This window comes from Labrus mixtus, chromosome 3 (genome assembly GCF_963584025.1).
Source record: "Labrus mixtus chromosome 3, fLabMix1.1, whole genome shotgun sequence".
In the NCBI taxonomy this organism is placed as follows: Eukaryota; Metazoa; Chordata; class Actinopteri; order Labriformes; family Labridae; genus Labrus; species Labrus mixtus.
This window is the reverse complement of record NC_083614.1, coordinates 6,427,483-6,449,811: the sequence shown is the minus strand read 5'-3', so window position 1 is coordinate 6,449,811 and position 22,329 is coordinate 6,427,483. Positions and strand designations below refer to the sequence as shown.

The window sequence follows — 22,329 nt, the reverse complement described above, 5'->3', positions numbered from 1 at the left end:
GGATGAACAGCATGAAAACGATATTGTCTGGCCATGGTGCTGTCTGCTTGAAGGTACAAAAAAGCATCTCTCTTAGAAGAGGGGGAACATTTGCCCTGAATGATTACGTTGAAACAATTACAAACGGTTTCGCGGCTTCAGGCGACTAATCAAACAATTTCCAGACTTTTATTTTACCCGGTTAGTCATCTCAACATTATGTAAGAAGAGAGCCCAGGTTGAATAATACCACAATTCACCTCCAGGTCAAAAATCAAACAATTAATCAGTAGTGATTGGTGTTATTTCTGCATGCTGTGAGAGGAGGTGAGTAGGATAGTGAAAAACAGATGTACCATGGGAGAGGACACTACAGGGAGGACTCTCACAGAGGAACTATGCTTTATGTTATTCTTTGGGCTAAATAGAGGGAAAAGACATTTCTTGATGACAGGCGGCCGTCCGTCAGGGGCTTGAATCTGGAATAAAGAGGAACATGACTGGTGGCACAGGGAGACATGATGCACATGACAACAAGAACACATGGTTTTACAACTGTGTCACAGTGCTACAGTAATAAGACAAAAAGCATTAAGAGGAGGGCAGATAGAAATATGCATGGCATCAAGAGCATCCAGACATAGCTTACACAATCAGACGTACTGTACATGGAAGTTACCATTTGAGATTTTTTCTTTTTCTTCTTTATTGCTCTGAAGAAACCCTGCTTCTCCTTTTCTTTGGAGGGCTCTGAGGAGTTCAACACTACGGTGTCTGGGCCAGTCCTGGAAACAAAACAAACAGTATCCAATGTGCAACTTAAAATCTCAACTATTATGAACTCCTAATAAGACTGGCGGTGTCTGTTAAAGCAATTTAATCTGCCAGAAAAAACTGCTTTACAGAGGAAACTAAAGTCAACAAATATGTTTTTAATGTTGCAGAGAAGAATGGTGAACAAGATTTAAAAAAAAAAAAAAAAGGTTCTGTTATGGTTAATAAAGATAAAGTACCAGGGGTCAAAGGTCGGCTGGCGTTTGGAGTGGTTGGATAAACCCGAGCCGTCGCTGGAGCCCCGGCTCTGACCTCTGCTGTCGTGAAAGGAGTTGTCTGGCCGGGGAGAAGGGACTGTTCAACAAACACAACAAATGTGTTCATGGTGGTAGGAAAGGCAACATCAACTGTTCAGCCCACCGCTCCAGACTTAATGAGATTTGCAATCACTGAATGGATTTTCATGTGGTTTTGTACAGACAAACATCATTTCAACGCACTTATGAGTTAAAACATTCACATTTCATTTAGCGCCTACTTGATGGTCAATAACTTTTCTTTTATTAACATATACCTGCAAAACTACATATCCCTCAGATGTATTTAAAGGATTTATATGCGATATTTTGATCCAGCAGATATCGCCCTTGAGCACCAGCATGAAACCAAAACAACTCGCGCTGCATTGTTATGTTAGCATGCTAATGCTAGCGATCTTTATTATGCTCGTATCTTCACACTGCATGTAAATTTACCTGAAATGAGCGTGATCTAGAAACACAGTTAATCAGTGAGTACAGTATGTTATTCTTCTTTTCTCTAGTTCCTCAATTAAACAACTTTTATACACAAGGGGAGGAGTCAGCCGGCCGTCCGGGGCGATGTAAACAAACTGAAGATAGGACTCTGAAAACTCTGAAAACATCACAGACAGTGGGACTCCGGTGTTACACCCATTGTAGACAGTCATGACTCACAGAGTTATTTTCAGAGGAGATACTTGATTTACATTATATTTAAGTGTGAAAAATCACATATAAAGACTTTAAGTAGGGGCTATTAAGTGTGTGTTAGCATGCTAACAAAAGTAAAAAGTAAAGCAGACCGGGACACCTGCAGTGAGGAGTCTCCTTATGACATTTTAATGGACCAAGAATGACATGTGCAGCACTAACTATTATTGATCGAAGCGCTATTCTTCACATGTATATTAGACCAATAGTAGCTCAGTATGTGGGGACTTGGCTTTGCAATTTGGAGGGTCACAGGCTGAAGTCCCAGTATGGACCAAAGTGTGAAGGTTTGGGTCTGGTAGCTGGAGAAGTGCAGATATATACTTCCTGGGCACTGCTGTGTTGCCCCTGAGCAAGGAACCCCCTAATTTCTTGGGGTGCTCATTTACGTGCAGCCCCTCACTTTGACATCTCTCCATCAGTGCAGTGTGTGTTCCTGGTCAACATTTGATTAGTATGTCTCAACAACAGAGTGAAAAAAATGCTTTATTTTCCCTCTGGAAAATGGAATCCTTGCCTTCTCTAGCCAATTTTGAAAACACTTTAACATCACTATTGATATCTGCACAAACATCTAGTATGGTTTGGAATGAAAACTAGATTTAAATCCTACCCCCACTGACTTTAAGTCAACCCTGATGAATGAACATACAATTTGCACAAAATAACACTATGAAGTGCAGTAAACAGCAGTCAAGTGTTTGATACCTGAGCATGAATAGACGGAGCTGCTCTCCTCAGTGCAATGAAAGAAAAAGAAAGCAGTGTGACTAAACCAACCTCTGTAGAAGCTGCCCACCCTCCGAGGCATGGATTCACTGTAGATGTTGCGGTTCTCTTTAGACGAGCCCCCGTCTTCTGTTTGCTGGTCATGATATAAGCCCACCTGAGTCACAACACAAGATCTTGTCACATAAAAAACTAAACCTCTCTATCTGAGCTGGTAATTTTATATACCTAAAAGAACACAATAAAGGGGGCAGGTGCATTGATTTTCACTTTGTCATTTCATTAAAACAGAATATTTAAAGGCTGTATTAATATATCTATCAAACTGCTCTGGTGACAAGCTTGTATGTGCTATCAAAGGTAGTCACATTAAAGGCAGGCAAAGCACACAGAGAAAATGAAGAGGCATCTGATGCGCGGAGAAGGAAAGAGAGAGATAGAGAGAGAGAGAGAGAGAGAGAGAGAGATAGAGCAGTTCATGACAGCAGCATCCACCCACATCCAGTCTACCGAGAGTGCGGATGTGGGTGGGGAATGGTGGGTGCAGGCAGAATGTCGGACCTCGCTTTTTTTCCGCTGTGTGTGAAAAGATGCGGTGTTGTCCCTTGTCGAGTCCCTTATTGGGGGTCTGCTGTGGGTGACCTCAGTGGGTGTCTGGTCACTCTGTTAATGGAGACATGAGCGAAGCATGACGTGAGCTCAGCTTTGCAGCGCACAAGTACAATTACAAGCACACATTTGATAAACTATACAAGTGTATACAGTCTACATAAATATACAGGTCACATCATTATCTCTATATCCTAATATGAAAGGATAAAAATGCATTTATGTTAATTCTGACATTCTTAGAAATCCGGGAAACTAATTAATAAGATCTGGCTGAAAACTGGAACACACATCGTGATATTTTCAGATGCCATGAGTATAAATCCTGTTGTAGAAACTGAGACTGAGGCAGAGTTATCCAACACAACCTGGTGTAGGCATTGATTAGATCATGTAGGCTTTTCTTAAACTGGTAGAGGTTTGATGTGGGCTGATGACTGACCCTACTCATGTCTTCTTCTCTGGAGGAGCCCCCAGAGTGGCGAGGCAGCGTGCGGTGCTGCAGCTGAGGAGACAGGAGCTGTAGGCTGCTGGCTCTGGTGGGCCCGCCCTGCCCCACCACCAGCCCCTCTTCTGCCCCGTGTGTTCTCTGGTGGTCCCTACGTACGTACATGGAGTGGCGGTGCGGCCGCTGCTGAGAGGAGAAGGGGCTTGTGTACCCCTGGCCGTAAGTCAGAGGGTCATGTGGGGCGGACAGGGAGTGAGAGTGGCTCCTTTCGATGCCACCCTCCCCTGGCTCCAGAGTATCCGGTGACTTAGCCTCCTCTGAGGACTTGTGGCGGGCGGACGAGCGCCTGTAGGATGAGTCCAGGGTGTTGCTCTCTCTTTCTGAGCGCATGCTTCCTCTGCTAATCCCACCAGGTCCCAGTCGGTCCATCCGGCGGGCTGCTGGGCTGCCCGGAGCTGTGAGGTCCAGGCAGCTGGAGGGAAAATAGCGAGCTGTCGGCTCGTCAGCGTAAAGATGCACATCGTTTAAGTTCCCCACTGACTTGGCATCACTAAGCGTGCCGTAGCTTTTAGATAAGTTCAGGTAGCTAAACTTGGAGGGGTTTGAGCTGTGAGCCTCCATGTAGTTGTGTCGACTGTGTTTTTCCCCTGACTGAAGCGTGTTGGTCTTCCCCTCTACAAAAGAGTGGCGGTTCTGCTGTGAGCGGAAGTTTGATTTTAGGTACTTGGCTCCTGGTCCATCGGAAACCTTGGACCCCAGGTTCATTTCAAAGTCCCCCTTGCTCTTGGCTTCCCCTGGGCTGAGCAGATGAGGCAGGTTGCTGCTGGCCAGGTCCATGCTGCAGGAGGTGGAGTGGTTGTAGATCTGCGGCTGGTAGTTCTTGGGATGCAGCGTGGGACTGAGGTTGATTGCTGCAGGCATGTTTCCGTTGAGGAAGCCGTCATTGCTGGGGAGGACGTCGTCATGCCGGGGCAAACTGGAGCACTCTCTACTGCTGGAGCGGTGGCTTCCGGAGCTCTTACCTCCATGGCTCCTGAACGAGAGCAGAGAGAGAAAAAGAAAGACATCAACATACTATCCACATACATTCAGTTTTATGCAATAAATGACAGACTGATGATAAACCTGCAGACTTAGTTCAAATCAAAGCCTAGATATTGAGGCATTAAGACTGACTCTTGGCGTTCCACAGGGATTAATCCTGGGACCCATACTCTTTTAAGGAAATATAAATTATACTTAGTCGATGCCGATGATTCAGTCACATTACTGAGTTCAAAATGTGTAAAGCCCAGTAAAGTGGAAAATCGGTATATGGCTAATGGGGAAAAAACAAGTATCACAACATTTTCTTGTCACCAAACGTAAATTTTGGGCCTCTGCACGGCCTCACTTTTGAGGAGATTACAGAATAAAAAATTTTGTCAATTCTTTAATTCCAAAGATTCAGAAGACTTGTTATTTTATAATTTGTTATATTTTAACCTATAATCAGCAATGCTTTTGATACTATAGATACATGTTTGCCCATTACTTATGCAGTTGTTTTTGTAGTAATTATGTTGATCATTATTTCATACTGGATTGAGATCTCTTATGTTTTTTGTTATCTATAGGTAAATTGTTACAAAATAAAATAAACCTGATTAGAAATGTCCTTTAAGGCAATACGGAACATTCTTCAAAAGTGTCTCTGCAGTGATTGCTGCACATGATGCAGATAATATTCCTAAGGGGGCTGTTGACTGTCAACATGGTCCACAATTATATAAACATCTAAATAAATTGTGAATGTGAATCACAGAAAGAACATGTAAAGCTTCCAATGGCTATAGTTCCCATTCTGACCTGCTGGGGGTGGTGTTGTCTCCATGGTGAGGCTTTCTCTTGGAGGAGCGGACAGGTGTAGGTGTAGTTGGGCCTGGTCGATCCACCAGCCGCAGGGTCTGGAAGGCGTGGTGGTTCAGGCTCTGCTCGGTGAGAAAGCGCTCTGTCGGGTTCAGCAGAAGCAGGTTCTGAAAACACAAAAACACACAGAGGGAGCCGGTGAGTCGAGGAGAAACCCTGAACATCCAGAGCTCCCAAACAAACTGAAACAGTCATGCTATCGTGAGTCACCGCCATTAACATAAAAGTCAGGCTGCGGCTACATTTAATTGTGTCTTCTTGTCACAAAACAAGCCAAACAATGATGTGAAATATAATGTGTGACATTTGCTTTTTGCTCGCTCGAATAAAAATGTTTAATACCGTGTCTCCATGGACTTTAATGAGCTCTGAATCTTCACACACAGTGTGGACTGCAGATAACCTTAGAACTATTTTATACCTAAAGCTGCATTTCCTCAGCATCAACAGAACTAATTAAACAGACAGCATTGCATTAACATTTATCATGCATTTCTGTTTAATTAATATCTAAACTAGACTCAACAAGCCTGATAAGTAACTGGAGAGATGCCTGTCCTTGCAGAATTCAGTCCTGAGATGACATTATGTTAGCAGTGAGTCATTATCTGCTGGGAAAAGCGCAAGTGCACAAGCACAGCCCACATTCTTGACATGGAGCTCCTGTTTACAGTGCAGACGCAGCAATAACAGCAGTGCTGGAACCGGGATGTGAGCCCAGAGATGCTGAAACAGTGAAGAGGCATCGTGCAGTCACGACGTAAACACTGCGATAATGATGCAATTATCACGTCTAGTTTGTGCAAAATGGTGTTTTCTGGTGAGTATCTTTTTTATCCCTAGCATGTAAAAAGTAATACACTGAACCTGATAAGGAAGATAGAAATAAAAACATCCCTGCTCCAGAAATGCTTTGGCAGACTTGTTGAACCTGCGATCCAGTACCTTTAGCAGGTCCAGCAGGCCTCCGCCAATGATTCCCAGGTATCTTCGCTCCAGAGTTTGGGGGTGGTTCACAGCAGGGAACTTGAGAACATGAGAAACAGAGAATTAGAGTACAGCAAAAAATGTTGTCATGACATATGTCCAAGTGATAAATGACTGAATAATAAAAAATTTGAAGATTGACCAGGCACCTGTACTTTGATTGTCAGCTAGTGGAGTATGTGTAATCAAATCCTTTTCATTGCAAGTGATTTTAACCAACACAACTTTGTTAATTCCGCCCGTATTGTCCATGAGAATTTTTTAACCTGGGACATCTATTTCTTTGCATGCTGACGTTGTATATGTTGTCTTCAGTGACATGTCTGACTTCCATCCAATATATTCAGACAATGAAAAGTACTTCAGTAAATGATTTTTTTCTTTTTCTCGCAGGAGCTTTGGGTTAAAATATGTCTGAAGATCTGTCGTTTTTTTCAAAGCATTAATACTCTTCAACACTACAACTCAATAAAACAGACATTGTTTTAATACAATTGGTATTAAAAAAAGTATGGACGTACAGAAACCTGAATAGGAGAAAGATCAGGGAGGTAAGTTCCTGCAGTGCTTTGTATGAAATCAACCTGATCTGGTAGTTTATTCTGAATTTTACAGCTGATGTTTAAAAGCAAGTACCATGACAGTGTTGGACTGACAGTTGGTTTTACTCACTAACCTGACGTTTGAAGTTACTGTAAACTTCAATGTGCAGCTCGACTGAGGCACACGTGGGAAATATAAAATATAAAAGGAAAGTGCAAGTCAGCAGTTAAAGCAACATTATGAAGGGATTTGCTTCGGTGTGCTTTGGCGCCGACTGAAGGTCTCTAAGTGCAACTGCACTGTTGTAAAACACACAGCTCTGTTATGCCTCCCCCACTACTCCCCCTCACAGACAACGTGCATTTGTTGACAAGCAGAGGAGTAGTGTTGTGAGAAGCCAAAAAAACATGTCGACTGACAAGGTACAGCAATATTACAGGATTTTGTGCAAATATGACTCTGCTAGTGTCTACAGCCTGTAGTGGAGACATGGTGTAAGATGGATTTATTTATTTATATTTACACTTGCATTGGATGAATTTCTTCACCAGTAAAGCTGCTTCACATGAGACAACGAGGACACTGATAAGAATGCAGCGTGACGTTACATCTCAAACTGTCATGAATAATAACATTATCATGTACACTCTGCTTCATGCTCGGTCACTCTCTCATTGTCTCGTCTTCATCCGTCACCTTCCTCTTTCATCTCTTAGCCTGAGCCCTTGAATCAAAGTAACGAGAAGGGCAAACTGGCTAGTGGCATGAAGACAAACCGTGGCCCGCTGCCAAACTTACATAGTGCTATAAACAGGCGACCGATGTGCTCTGTGGATATGGAAGAGGAGTTACTCTGCCTGTTGAAGGTTGTTGTTCTATTAGATCCACTTTGAAGCTATTTTAAGATGGAAAAATACATTTAGTTTGGAGCCGGATTTGAGTTGAAGAAAACATGACTTGACTAGTCAGAGAGATGAAGAGCAAGAATTAAATTTCCTTTTTAGATATATCTCTTTTCACATTATTTTTCCTTCTTCCTTACAAATGACACTTTTCAGACCACTGTCATATCTCACAGGAGCAGAGTTGCAGGTGCATTTTTTCCTCATTCAATCTTCTTGTGTCAACCTCTCTTTCTGACAATTTTTTTTCTTCTGACTGTTGTGAATCTGCTGTTTGCCAAGAGAGAAAAAAAAAGAGTCCAGAAGCTGTTCTTTTTCCATCACACATTTCCAAGCTTTGCAGAAAGCGCGCCATAGGTGGCCAATGTGATAAAGCAACCATCAAACATCCTGTGCTCACTCACTCAGTAAGTGTTGTGTGGTTCCTTGCTGCTCTCATGCATTAATATTTCAATAAAAAAACACTGTGTGGTTCTTTCAGACACCAATCTCCTCTCTCATGTTCCTCTCTGCTATAATTAAAATAACCCGACTGGGAGAGAGGCTTAAACAGAAAACGTTCAGTGATCAGTGAAGTTTAATGGCAGGGTGATGCTCTCGTTTTAATTCCAGCAGAAATAGAAATGTCTTAATGAAGAGAGCACTGCACTGTAGGAGAAATGACTGGGTATTAGGCACGATGACAAGATTTAAGGCTCCATAGAACCAAAATTTGACAACAGCCAGCCAACAATTATTTATTCCTCAGTGTCCTACATAAATAAAAATGCAACATAACCAAACAGGGTCCTGATCAGTCGGTATTCACTGTCAGGTATTAACAATAGGAGCAATTAACAAACTAGTATCTATATCCTGAGGCGTGGGCAGACAGGGGAAGAGAAGGACGACCCTGGTCTGTTGTGCCACCAGCCTGCCTGCCACAGCAGACTTATCACAGCCTCCCTTCACAGAGCATACAGGATACATGATACACGATGACTCATTGTGATCCAATCAGTCACGGCAAAGCAAACTCAGCCAGATAAAAAAAAAAACAAGCAGAGACAGAGCAGAGAGAGAGAGAGAATAAATAAGAGGAGGCAGAAGAGGAGAGAAGATCAAGCTGAGAGCGATGGAAGAAAATGAAGGAGCGGTTCTGAATGTATCATGGACGGTAGGGGTCAGCAGAGAGAGTAGTAGAGACGGTCTGGGTAAAGACTATCAGTTAGCACCATGTGGGATTTCAACATTAATATTTCATCTCAGACCTCTTTAAAACCGTAATTCAAACAGCTAAAATACAACTTCAACACTATTTGGTTTTATAAATTCTTATCTATGGCCCTGTGTCTATCTAGCGTTTTTTTCTAAGCACCAGCGTCTTTTTTTCAATTGTTTTCAATGAGTAGAGAGCGTTCGCAGCAGAAAGTGGCCACTTGGAGAAAAGCGCAGTGACCAGCGTTTTTTCTTCCGAGCGTTCTTTTTTGCGCAGCCGCTCTGAGCGCTCAAGTTGAAGATCATCTTTTCATCTTTCATCTTTTCAGAAAGGCCGTCACCGTCGCTCTTTTCCAAATATTTGATATTCCCTGTAGTTTTGCCACCTACGGATCGTGTCTTGTACACATGTCCTCTTTGCTCCGTGTCTGATCGGGTTATGTCCAAGTGTTCATTTTTCGGAGTAGTTTTTATTTTTTAATTCTTATTTTAATTCATGCATATAAAGATAGATCTAGTGTCATGATTGACAGCTCTCCTGACAAATCAGAATGACCTTTATTGGCCATGTATGCTTAGACACACAAGGAATTTGGCTTCGGTGAACTGTGCTCTCAGTGTACAAAAGTATAACATTAAATATAAACATAAATAAGCAAAGACTAATATATACAAGGCTACATAAGACAATAATGCAGTGCTGAGTAGTGCATTCAGTTCCTTACAGCTTTATTAACTAGATTAGGAGAGCAGAAGAGGAGTGTTGAAAGAAAACATAAAAATACTATCTCAAAAGTCATTGAACTTTGCATAACCATGATTGCCTGCTTCAAACCAAAACAAGAATCTGTTCTTCTGTGAACTCCACCGACCTGAGGGAGCTTTGAAGTTTTTATCAGTAAGTTAAACTGAAACGTTGTCCGTATTTATATACAGTAATTTCCTGTACCTGCAGAGTGAGGGAAGGGGACCGGCTAAATACAATCAAGGCTTCACACTACAGTATATGCAACTGTAATGCAACAAAGCAAACCAAAAATGTGTACCATAAAGCTTCACCTGAAAGACCGGGTTGATTGTTTGGGAAAGTTAGACTTGTAGTGATAGCATACTAGTGTGTGTGCTGCTGCATTGGGGACCATCAGTAAGCATTAAAGTGCTACATGGCCTCTTCAGTAGCACATGTGTTTGTAATCTGATGCTGTTACAAAAGACTTTATGGTGGTGACTGAATCAAATACATTTGAACTTTTAGGTGGTTTCACTTTAAAAATACACCACAGAAAGTGGGGGAAATATGCAGTTTTTCTTCAGGACAGACAGTAGGTTGTGAAATACTTTCAGTGAAGGTAACATCCTCTCTCCTTACCCTCAGCCCGTGGAATCGTGGGTTGTTGTAGAAGAGCTTCATCTGCTCTGGTGGGAGGGGTCCCAACACTTTCTGGATGGTAAAGAGCTGGTCGATTTCACTCTCTCCTGGAAACAGAGGCTGCCCGTCACTCAGCTCTCCTAAGATGCAGCCAACCGACCACATGTCCACCGCCTTCCCGTATGGAGCCCTGCGAACACAAATATAAGGGGTCAGTTAAGGCCAGGCATCAGAAAAGGTACTTATTTGCTGTGTCAGGTTAGTGTACAGTAAAAATCTCCTGGACAAGGTTAAAAAATGGCAGACGAACCCGAGCAGGAGCTCCGGAGAGCGATACCATCTAGTGGCCACATACTCGGTGTAATTGGCATCGGTCCCCTCAGAGAGATTTCGTGCAAAGCCTGGGAACAGAAGAGGAGGAAGCAATAATGTTATAATGAAGAGCTTTTTGATGTGCTCCAAATGCTGAGACACCCAAAAAATGATTTCAGCCGGGCTCCTCTGCGGACACTCGTTATGAACCAGAGGACTAAGTTATAAAGTGGTGGAGTTTAGGAAAATCTGCACTTATAAAGGATGACGAGTCCTGTGGTTGCACTTGTATAAGTTTGGTCGTATATAAACTCTAGATAATGCTTGACAAACACGATTAATGGCAAATATAATGCAATTTGACATCCAGTACAAGAAGATTAAACTATTGAGTTTAGGTTAAAAACTGGATCCCCTTTCCTTATCCCAGAGACATGATGTAAAAATGTTAACATCTCAGGTTTTTTTTGTTTCAAGTTTCAGGTCTTTTTGAAATTAAATGTAAGTAAAAGGAGCAGCAGAAGGTGTTTAAGTTTGAACTTCCCTTTACTTGGACCTGAAACTAAAAGAACTGCTCTCATTGGATGCTTCTCAGGTGATTAAGATAACTTGAAGACAAACACAATGGTCTGTAAATATTCTGCCTGATATATTTAAGACTGTGGCATGTATGAACTGGTTTTCATTTGTTATTTCATGTCTTTTTAGCATTTTATAGTCATGTATTAAGAAGTGAAAATCTGCCTTTTTTAATAGTAATAACAGATCACCAAAAACCTTTGGACAAATAACACTGTGCAGTAGAGATAAAGCAACACTTTACTCTAGACAATTATCACAGCTGCGCCTTCTTGTATCTTTATTTAACCAGGAGAGAAACTTGTTGAGATTAAAAATCTCTTTTTCAAGAGGGTCCTGGCTGAGTCAGGCAGCAGCACAAATAACAGAGTTTCACACAAACAACAATCAGCCACACATACAACTACAAAGAAAATACATAATTAGACTTTAAAAGACACAAATAACAACTTTAAACAGCAAATGTTTTTCAAGATCATCCAGAAATACATCAGGGAGAACATCTACAGCCAGATGTGTCTGCCTCTAAGTTATTTAACATCCTCTTAAAAGCATCCAACGAGACCAGCTCGTTAAGTTTCAGCTTTTTTTTGTAATTCGTTCCAAGTAATGGGAGCAACAATCTTAAACTTATGTTTCCCCGGTTCAGTTCTGACTTTTGGAACAGACAGTAAGATAAGGTCCTGGGATAGAAGACAATAAGTCCCTGTACTCTCTGACTGATGGAGGTCAGAAGGTATTAAGAAAGTAGACCTAAGATAGATTTGTAGATAAGAATACACCAGTGTTTAAGTCCACGTAGGGTCAAAGAAGTCAATCCAACACGTTCCTACAACAAACAGTGATGAGTGAGGGATATAAAATTAGTGATGAACCTCAGAGCTCCATGATACACAGAGTGGCATGCATGTAAAAAAACATCAGAGTAGTCCAGCACAGACATAAAAGTGGCAGCAACCAGCTTCTTCTCAGATTCAAAAGAGAGGCAGGATTTGATTCTAAAGTAGAATCCCAGTTTCAGCGTTAACCTTTTTACCAGCTGCTGAATGTGAGGTGTAATCTACACACTTATTCATTATTTATGTTTATTTTTTCTCCAAAGGGCATTTCAAGGGACCAAGCTGCACTGACACTTTTAACCAGTCTTTTTTTTACAACAATGGCTTTACTTATTCAGTACCCTACTTATTCACACTGTGCCACTTTTTTGCAGTACATACTGTATCTACATTAGCCTGTTTACTAAAACTGAATTTCTTAAAATATACACCAAGAAGGCCAAGAAAAATGTCTTATTTAACCATTTCTGCATTAAAGGGGGAATTTCAAGCCTCTGATTAAATGTTTTTGAAAAATGTCTTGAAAAATGAAAGCCAATGTGGAAATTGCAAAATCCTGCAGTCCCTGGAGTGTCCGCTTGAGGCTGGCTCAAGGAACACCGGGAGTCACATGCACATGACTGGCAAAAAAGTCGTTTTTACAGCATAAATAAAGCCTGGTACAAAAAATGAAGTAGGTCTGATTGGTTAATGTCATCAGTGGCACACACTGAACGAGGGCTGAATTTTTTAAAACGGTCCTCGTTTTGATTTTGAAAACGATACGTTTTATCCATAGTTAGGCGTGTCTCTGACATGATTGACAGTTGGGCAAAGTGAAATGGTTCGTCAAGAGGTTTAAAACCCGCCTCAGCTTCGGTTCTAAGCCTGTCGTTAGGTTGACAGATGGCTGACGTCACTCAGGCTTCGTCCATTAACATTTAAAGTCTATGGTTTTGACAGAGCTTTTCATGTTGATTTAGGGTATTTCTCTAAATGCCATTCAAAATCAAAACACACAATCAAATTAAAAGTGCAGAGAAGCCTCTCACATAAACTTTGACAGCGGAGTATGTTGAGCCTACGTTTGCTCTCTCGGTGCCTTTGGCTGACACAGAGCAAACAGCAGGTCTCCAGTCTCTCACTCCAGATTGCCTACATGATGCTGGCTATGCTGTATTTCCCGTTTTGTTGTGGTGCTACCAGATTGAATCAAAGCATGATTAGCCCCTTGTTTTTCCAACACGTTTCATTAAGTGAGACGGGGGGGGAATAATGCACAGCATCCGCCTGCTGAGACCAGGGAGGAGGGCTGTGCACAGCTTTACAGAACCGGATGAAGCCTGCCTGCTGCCCCTCTGAAACACTGGTTCCAGCCAAATATAGTCTCAGTTGAAAATACTCCTTTTACATCACAGCTTAGACCGTTTGGCCACCTTCCCTTGCAGCTCCTAAGAGTGCGAGCGTCTGATAGATGTGCTCACCAAAGTCACATAACTTGAGGACGTCATCGGAGCTGATGAGAAGGTTTTCTGGCTTTATATCTGAGGAGGAAGAAGACAGATGGGGGGTAAGACACCACATAAGCTGATGAGGGGGCATCATCATTACATCATCACTACCATCAAACTGTCATCTGTCTCATTCAGGAGATTTGAATGTTTCACATTTCCTCTAATTTTGTAAAAAGGCAGCACACCAAGATGAAAGACATAGAATGAAAACATTCACAGATTGAGAATAAAAGACATAACTAATACATTATATCCCCTAACCCATATGTGAGCCTGAGTTTTCCACAGGCCATTTGGATGCCCGCTCTGTTGCATCACTTTGCCAGAAGCTCACATGGACCATCTGGTTTCCTGCTCTGCTGCCACTGATCTGCCCCAGAGCTCACATCTTGTGAACAATGAAGGAGAAAATGTAAAGAGACTGTTTCAGTAGATAAGAGAAGGAAGGCATAAGCTATTGTTCACTGACAATGAACAGCATTAGTTGCATTTGTTTTGTTGATATGATCCAATTGCTGAATCAGGTCTAAAAACTTTGATCTTTGGAGCTACAAGAGCCCCATCCCGCTAAAGATGAAGGACCCTTCAAAACTATCTATAAATCATTGTCTAAATTCCACATTTTAAGTACATTTAGGGCACATCAAACCCATTTTTTTTTATTTAAATGACACATTCATGATTATGATCTGGGCACAAGTGGAAGAGTAAGGTCTATTTACCAATGATATTGAACCTAACTGTTCCAATTTGCACCCAATTTTTCTCCAATTGACTTTCAAAAACATGGTGCTCCTGCAGCTGGCGCCTTGCTTCATACTAAGGACTTTAGATGCTTTTCTTAATAGACTCAGGTCCAACTTGGGCTCATCAAACTTCTCTCCTTCCACTTGTATAGCCAGAGAACATTAGACCACTCTATGAAATATTGTGATGCCACATTTCAGTCACAAAGCAGAAATCTCATTGCAACTTAAAGCTATCAACTTTAAAGGAGAAGCTGTACTCATTGATTCACAAGCAACACAGCATCATAACTTCTTTGATGGTTTAAATCTCGAAACAGATTAAGAGAGAACTGGTCAGAATCATATAATATGTTACTATTTGAATATTGTGTTCTTAAAAAAGATGGAAATAACTGCACCATTGGCTTTAAACCAGGTTTTTGTTGGTCAAAGGCATGACAGCTGTCTGTTGTTTAGGATAGCACTGTGCTAAGAAAGCATCTTATCACACCTCATTTGAATACTTCATGCCTACGGTTGCATGCATGGGCACAAGTACTTAAAAACATGGGTGCTAGGCTCCAAGAGGACCCTTTGTCGGTCTGAAACTAGTTTTGAAAGTTGCTCTTTAGGCTGTTTGCACCACACACAGACTCTTACAGAGACCCTGCTCTGCCTTTCTATGTCTGTCTCTCTATCTGTGATATTTATTGTTTATCCTGAAAGATAAAAACTGAAAAAAAGAAAACAGGACATACCCCTGTGAACTATGTCATGCTTATGGCACCAATGAATGGCTCTGATTAACTGGTAGATGTAGCTGCGAGCTTTGTCAGTCGGCACGCCGTTTGGTAACTCCTCCAGCAGCTCCAGCATATTCTGAAGGAGAGAAAAAAAACACCATGAAAAAATATATGAAAAGTTGGCTGCCACACTGGATGACAGTAACATCCAGAAGACATTGTATATCTCCTGAAAAGATACATACCTTCTCCACATATTCAAACACCAGATAAAGCTTTCCTCTTCTGCGGAAGGCTTCCTTTAACTCGACTATGTTCTCCTGTTTGAGGGTCCGGAGCATCTTAAGCTCCCGTAGCGTCGTTTCTTTGACCTCCTCATTTTCTGCAAAGAGGTCAAGACAGAGGAGGACTCATGGTCGCATTCAGGATTATATGTAGTGACCATAACATAAGTAAAGATTATTAACTGTATATTGAATTTAAAAAGTTTTATAATGAGGATTGATGTTCCCTTACCTTCACTGTCCTTGAATTTCTTAATTGCCACAATTTCATTTGTATCCTGCAATAAAAGCACAAAACAAAAAGTGAGAAATCAACCCTACTTTATGTTAATTTTTTTACATCATGACAGCAGAGATGAAGACGCTTACTTATAACACTATGACTGTTGTTTCTTTTGCTAGTGATACTGCTAGCAGTGGTTAAAAAGAAGATAATCAGTGATTTTTTTTTTTTTTAAATGAACTATTAAAAGACAAAATGTGTTCTCAAATGAGTGTTAAGCTGACTTTAGCTCACCTGAAAAGGAGCTGTTTGAATTTATGAGTACAAATGGTGGCAAAGCTCTTTAGTTAGTGGTCAGGTTGTTAAACGGATAAAATATATTAAAAAACCAAACAGGGCATTCATTGAAAGATACAGGACATCCAGATTGTAAACACAGAAGAATCAGTGTTGGTACATATGTAGAGTGAACCTTGTAAACAGAGAGGACACATAGATGACAATGGCAAAAGGACAAAAATACATCTTCAAAAATAAATAAATAAATAAATTCTGGCGTTTGATGGCAGCCAAATGTTATGATCAAACTGCGACACAGCCACCTGCCACTCCAACTTCAATGAACCTCCAACTAATCTGATGATCCATTGATCATTCCATGTTTTTTTCTGGAGGTGTCTTACCATTATTATTCTTAATTGATGATCTTAATACTTTGTTTGAAATTTCCTTATTTTGCATTTCAAGACTTTGTTTTGTATTTTGTACTGTCTAATGCTAAAGAACTTTAGTTCATTTTTAATGAAATATCTGCTTTTATTCTATAAGAAAATAACGAGATCAAAATTGACAACATTAACTTATCCACAGACGAAGCTGTGCCGCTGTCGCTGCAGGAAGCAAACAGCGGTGGCTGACGGTGCGCCGATAATGACAAAATAACATTCTATGATTCAATTCAATTCAATTTAAAAAATGCATGTGTTCATTTCTGACTTCGCTATTAAAGCGCTAACACTTACAGCCCTTATCTTTCTATTGCTCTATCTATTGGTTTTGTAATGCTTTTGGACAGTTTAAGATGTCACCAGTGAATCTAGGAGACAGAAGGTCAGGGGTCATGTTACTCTCATCAGAGTCCTTGGCAAGAAACTCAACATCAAAAGAACAAAAGAGGCACAGACGCTCTCTCCAGCATTTATAAAAGTACAAACAAAGAAATAACAGAAAGCTACAGCCTAATCTGCTGAAAAAGAATCCAAACACATAGAAATCCCCCACAAGCAGACGTTGCTTCAATAAATGGGTCACTTGCAAATTGATACAAAACCTCAGCTGATAGATTAAGTGATAGATTCAGTTCATCTATCATCAGCAGGAAAAAGTGTACAGCTGTTAGAATGCAATTGCAAAAACCTCTTGTTAAAGTAAATGGCATCCGTGTACCCTAGATATGAACAGTACATGAAGTGAAGAAAGAAATTCAGACCTAATCACCACTGAGTCACTGTTTCAGACACTTTATATCATTACTTTATATCATTAAGTTCTCTGGGAGAGACGACGCCCAGGCACTAGCCCCGTTTCTCGACATGTCCTACTTAGGCCTGGTATTTCTGCCTATGGCTCAGAGCTGTGCTCTAGTTTCCCACCCCCCCTCAGAAAGCCAAAGGCGGCATCGCACCCTCCAACATGGATGGCATTGAGCAGTGAGCCCTCCTCCCAGCGCTGAGAAACACAAGATGACTCACAGCGGGGTCAGCTACATGAGCATCACTGTACTGTGCACACGCACACGCACACGCACACACACACACACACACACACACACACACACACACACACACACACACACACACACACACACACACAGCAGAGTGAGTGAAGGGAGGCAATACTCTGCTGTAAGGTTTAGATTAAATAAGCTGTAATATGTCTAAATATTGTTCACTAACAAAGGTGAATTAAACAACAAAGGCAGCCATGGTACACCTCCACTGTTTGGTACTGGAAATATGAGTCATTAATGTCAAGGTAAGCCTCTACAGTTGTTCCTCCCTGTGAGGAAAATATTCCAGGAAGTCACAACAAGTGGTTAACGTTGTAAATCCACATAAAAAATAAAGGTTTAAGTCTATCTTAGATATTGTTAGTGAAGTAAGAGGTGATGTTCTCTGGATGGATTTTGATTGCACGATGCCTCCAGTTTTACACTGAACACATATAACTATGCAATACATGGCTGACTCTTTCATGTTGATGGTTAGTCTTATTTTGTGTTATTTTATAATCAATTAATTCATATAAATTTGTTCCTTTAATTTTTCTTGGAATAGTAGTTTGATGTAGTTCCAACAAGAAAACTTGTACAGTGGCTAGCATTGTCGCCTCACATCAAGAAGGTACTTGGTTCGAATCCCACCTGGACAGGGGGGATTTCTGCTAAGTTTGCATGTTCTCCCCAAGCATGCCCCCCTCCTCCCAAAGTCCAAAATAGTTGTTGGCTTAATTGGTCAAACTAAACTGGCCTTAAGTGTGAGAAGTGTGAGTGGGACTTGCAAAACGTCCTTGTGGAACCACAGATGGTTGCTGCTTTTTTTTTTATCTCAACATGGTGACAAAGTGACAGCCCACATAGGAGACCAAAAACATGAGGACAGTTTCAACAGATATAGTCCTCCAAACATACACATCAGAGGATTTGGACCAAGACTCGAGATCACACACCTGCCATTTGTAGTTTTGATCACACAGTGGTGATTCCACAGACTTGAGATCTCACAGAAAATTGCGTGATCACATCTGACTTCAGAAGAAAAATATTTAAGATTCAAGATGAGGGAGGCTCTGACTCGATCAGGAGCAGTAAAATAATCGTATAGACATCACACACTTAAGGATTATTTGGACTAATAATCGGTTGTGACAAGCCTTGAATCAGGCCACACCCCCCTGGGCCTTAAATCATCTAGTCTGTAGCCATCTTAACAGAGAAGGACGGAGCTCTATTTAACAAGTCTGCTCTAAGAGTTGTAGAGTATAAAGTGTGTCCACAGACAGAGACCCAAAATCACCCCCAACCTCACAAATAACATCCCAAACTAGTAACTTTACAACTTCAGAGACCCGAGTGAACCTGTCGGAATTATTTGCTCCAGTTCCCCGAACATTTAATCCAACATTTAAGTCAGTTCTGTTTATTTCTGCTTCATATACCAACCACAGAACGAGTTTCAGTCAGGATGAAAACATGAGAGTGTAGAACCAACGTTACCACACTTCCCACTGATCCCTCGTTTGTTCTTATGGGTTTTAGCAGTTTTATTTATTATGTGTGATTGTTCATGTTGGAGGGATCAGTGCAGAGCATCAGCTGCTTCGCAACCCTCTTTGTGTAACATTTTATTTTAAGCTCTTTAGGAATTCCCATGTGGCGATGGACTGTGAGGCTCGTTTGTGTGGGAGAGAGAGAGTGAGCTGGTAAAATAATATTTACCATCAACATGCAGTCATTCTCCCACAACCTAGAGAGAGCAGTTTAAAATCTGGGATCACACAAGACCACCATTAGATACCTTGCACAGTAAGGGTCCGTTAAGGTACAGTGTGTATAACATGTAAAAAGAAAAGCCTGTAGTGTTCAGTCAAAAAGAGCTGGAGGACAAAGAAAACAGCAAAACAAAGTTGACGCTTGAAGCTAAATTTAACGGGACATAGTCTATGGCCTTAATCTGGTGATCCAGTTTACCTTGACTCACTCTGTTATCTATACAAATGATCAGATTAATGTGAATAATAATAATAGATAAGTAAACCAGTTTAAAGGAGGCTACAGAGTTTACTGACGATGCCGTGTCCAAAACAATCGTCTATCATCTGACAACGATATACGCCTGTGGTAACGATGGACAACTTCTTACTCGTTCTAGTGTAGCCAGTAGTTAGTTTTAAATAACTTCCAGACTTCCTTTTTCAATGTGCTGCACTGTTTATAGTCAAATTACTTTAGATGCAACCATGTGGTCAGATCAAAAACAAAGCAACATTCACCCGTTTATCTGTATCTGAAACATCAACGCGGGTGGGAAAAGTGGGAAACAACAGGAACCCGACGTGAGCTGATGGTGAGACACATACGAGTTGGTTGACTTTGAATAATAGTGTTAAACATACAATAAGTTAAGTAGGTGGTTGACAACATTGGTCAAATTTATTATTATCTCTCACAGGGCTGGGCGATATGGACCAAAACTCATATCTTGATATTGTTTAGCTGAATTGCGATACTCGATAGATATCGATATGTATTTTATTAACAGTGAAAACACATGGAAAATGAACTACCTGTTTGTGAATTTAAAAAGTAATATTATAAAATAAAAATGTTCCTTAAATACAATAAAAGAGAGAAAGAGGAGGAGCATGGTTAAGAGACAGTCATCATCAGTGAGATGAGAAAAAGGTGACCTGGCACCTCTGTAACGTTATTTTAATGCAACATAAACTATAGCCATATTAACGATATTGTCTAACCCTATATCTTCTTTGAAAATATATCGATATATCTTAAAAACACGATATATTTCCCAGCCCTAATCTCTCGTCTTAGATTTGATATTTTTATCAGGCTCAAAAAGTCACAAAGCACAATGAAATCTAGCTCCAGATGATACATTAATTTACAACTGATGCTAATGCAGGAGTTGATCATTTGGAAACGTCAGAGTCAAGTTTGCTGGGATGTCGGGGTCGTGGTCAAAACCTTCACAGTGGAGACACTGATACATCCGTTTTGTGACTGTAAATCTCACCCACTGGAGATGGCAAAAGGCGTTTAATTAATTACTAAGTTATTCATTGTTCACAATCTTGATTAAGGAGTCATCTCAAGTGTTTTTCAAAGAGACAATTAGTCAGAGGGGGGATGCAGTCATACCACTGCTGTGCAACATTCCCCATCGTGCATCATGCTTGCTAACTTTTCATCCGCTTTGACGTGGATGCTGCCAAACTTTAAACACTGAGCCTGCACTAAGGGCATCAATTAAGTGTCAAAGACTTTTGCTTTTGCACGGAGCACAACATGATCAAATTGCCAAGCTCCTCAGTTATGTCTCTCACTGTCCAAACAAGGAGATCAGACATGAGCTGCTTGGCTGTGAGAGTTGTTAATAACAGCCTGGTGGATCTGTGGGATGATGAACGATGAGAGCGCAAAGACAACAAAGAGTTCAGTCAGGGTGAGCGGGGAAATTACCTCAAAAAAAAAAAAAAAAAAAGAGACTGCACTCTTTTTTCAGCTAAAACTTTTCCCCCAGTAGATTTCTTAAGATATTTTCACAGCACTCTCTTTAATGGCCCACTGAGAATCTCCCAACAGCAGGTTGCTGAACCAGCAGTTTAGGTAATTTAGAGAGACTGCAGGATCAACGTGACAGCAACAAGAGGACCCCTGAAGTCACAGGACAAGACAACCCCTGTGGATAATAAAGTCTGTGTAGAGCAAGCAAGTTCAGTCACTGGCAAAGTAAACTGCAAAGAGAAAGCTAAAGAGAGACAGGAAATGTAGGGAAGAGAGAGTGGGGGATGACATGCAGCAAATGGCCAAGACCAGATTCGATCCCACGGATGCTGCGATGAGGAGTACAGCCTCGGTACGTGGGGCGCACGACAATACCACCGCTATCAGTCACCGCTCGGAGAGTTCTCACAAATCAATGAAAAGCCACATAATGAGATAAACAAAATGAGATACAACTGCATCAGGAATAGTATGTCTGGTATGCTGCAGTGTGTCACCTTTAACTAACAAAGTATGCTTCTCAGCTTTTTACAACATCATCTTAAGGAACATCACAATAACATGATATTTCACTCACAGTAGTCTCACACTGGTTTGTCTCTGATCACTTAAACTAGCCAAAGTGACACCTAAAAGCTGTCCACAAAGCTAATATGTGCCTTCATTGCAGGATGTAACCCACAAGTTAACTCACATGCAACTGTAACTCCAGCAGAGAGGATCATAGATTTGTTTGTGATCATTGATTTCAAAAGATTCATTTAGGTTTCTGTTTATTTTTACTTCACTGCTGGCATAGAAGCAACTGTAACAAGGCATCCTGCAGATTTTCAAAAGACTTACACCTGACTGTTGAGAAATTCTAAGCTGAACATCATAAAGTTATTCTGCAAAATGTGCACAGCGGAATAATGCTGTTCAAACTGTAGATCAGGCCTGTCTGATATGAGAAAAACATGCAATATGCAATTACACTGTGCAATATTGCTGTTTGCCTAAACAATATAAAGTTAAATGTATGCATTCTCACTGTATTGAGTAAGTATTGCTTAATTATTTGTATTTTTATCTATTGTGATAAATTCAGAGTTTGTGATGTGCTCATCTTAAATGCTCACATTTAATTTATATGAAGCCCTACTTTAGATGGACTAAATGATAAACTTAGAATGGGGGTTAATTTGAGTATAAATGTGTAAGCTTTAGACTATTACTCACCAAACAAGATCCCTTTCTAATCAGGAGTTAGTAGTTTGGTGTCAAAACTTAACCAAACTATGAATATTGATTTGTTTCAGGAAACTATCAGAAAAAATAAGTCAACATTAATCTAGTTCAAATCTAACAATATCGACCCCTGTCTAAACA

General features: G+C 40.8%; 1 protein-coding gene across 4 annotated transcripts in view; it reads right to left on the bottom strand.

Annotated features, from left to right (window-relative positions):
• LOC132956298 (cyclin-dependent kinase-like 5) overlaps positions 1 to 22,329 on the bottom strand; it is a 46,699-nt gene that overhangs the window by 4,508 nt on the left and 19,862 nt on the right. Inside the window, exons 4-17 of one of the 4 annotated variants that reach the window (XM_061029684.1) lie at positions 15,669 to 15,714; positions 15,398 to 15,534; positions 15,168 to 15,288; positions 13,652 to 13,711; positions 10,769 to 10,859; positions 10,459 to 10,648; positions 6,406 to 6,486; positions 5,401 to 5,567; positions 3,547 to 4,585; positions 3,057 to 3,158; positions 2,547 to 2,652; positions 993 to 1,089; positions 659 to 764; positions 336 to 458 (exon numbers count right to left, since the gene is read on the bottom strand). In XM_061029684.1, the coding sequence (XP_060885667.1) occupies positions 336 to 458; positions 659 to 764; positions 993 to 1,089; positions 2,547 to 2,652; positions 3,057 to 3,158; positions 3,547 to 4,585; positions 5,401 to 5,567; positions 6,406 to 6,486; positions 10,459 to 10,648; positions 10,769 to 10,859; positions 13,652 to 13,711; positions 15,168 to 15,288; positions 15,398 to 15,534; positions 15,669 to 15,714 (2,466 nt within the window). Of the gene's footprint in view, positions 1 to 335; positions 459 to 658; positions 765 to 992; positions 1,108 to 2,546; positions 2,653 to 3,056; positions 3,159 to 3,546; positions 4,586 to 5,400; positions 5,568 to 6,405; positions 6,487 to 10,458; positions 10,649 to 10,768; positions 10,860 to 13,651; positions 13,712 to 15,167; positions 15,289 to 15,397; positions 15,535 to 15,668; positions 15,715 to 22,329 lie in introns of all 4 variants that reach the window. The other 3 variants (XM_061029676.1, XM_061029689.1, XM_061029692.1) reach the window with 3 other exon arrangements.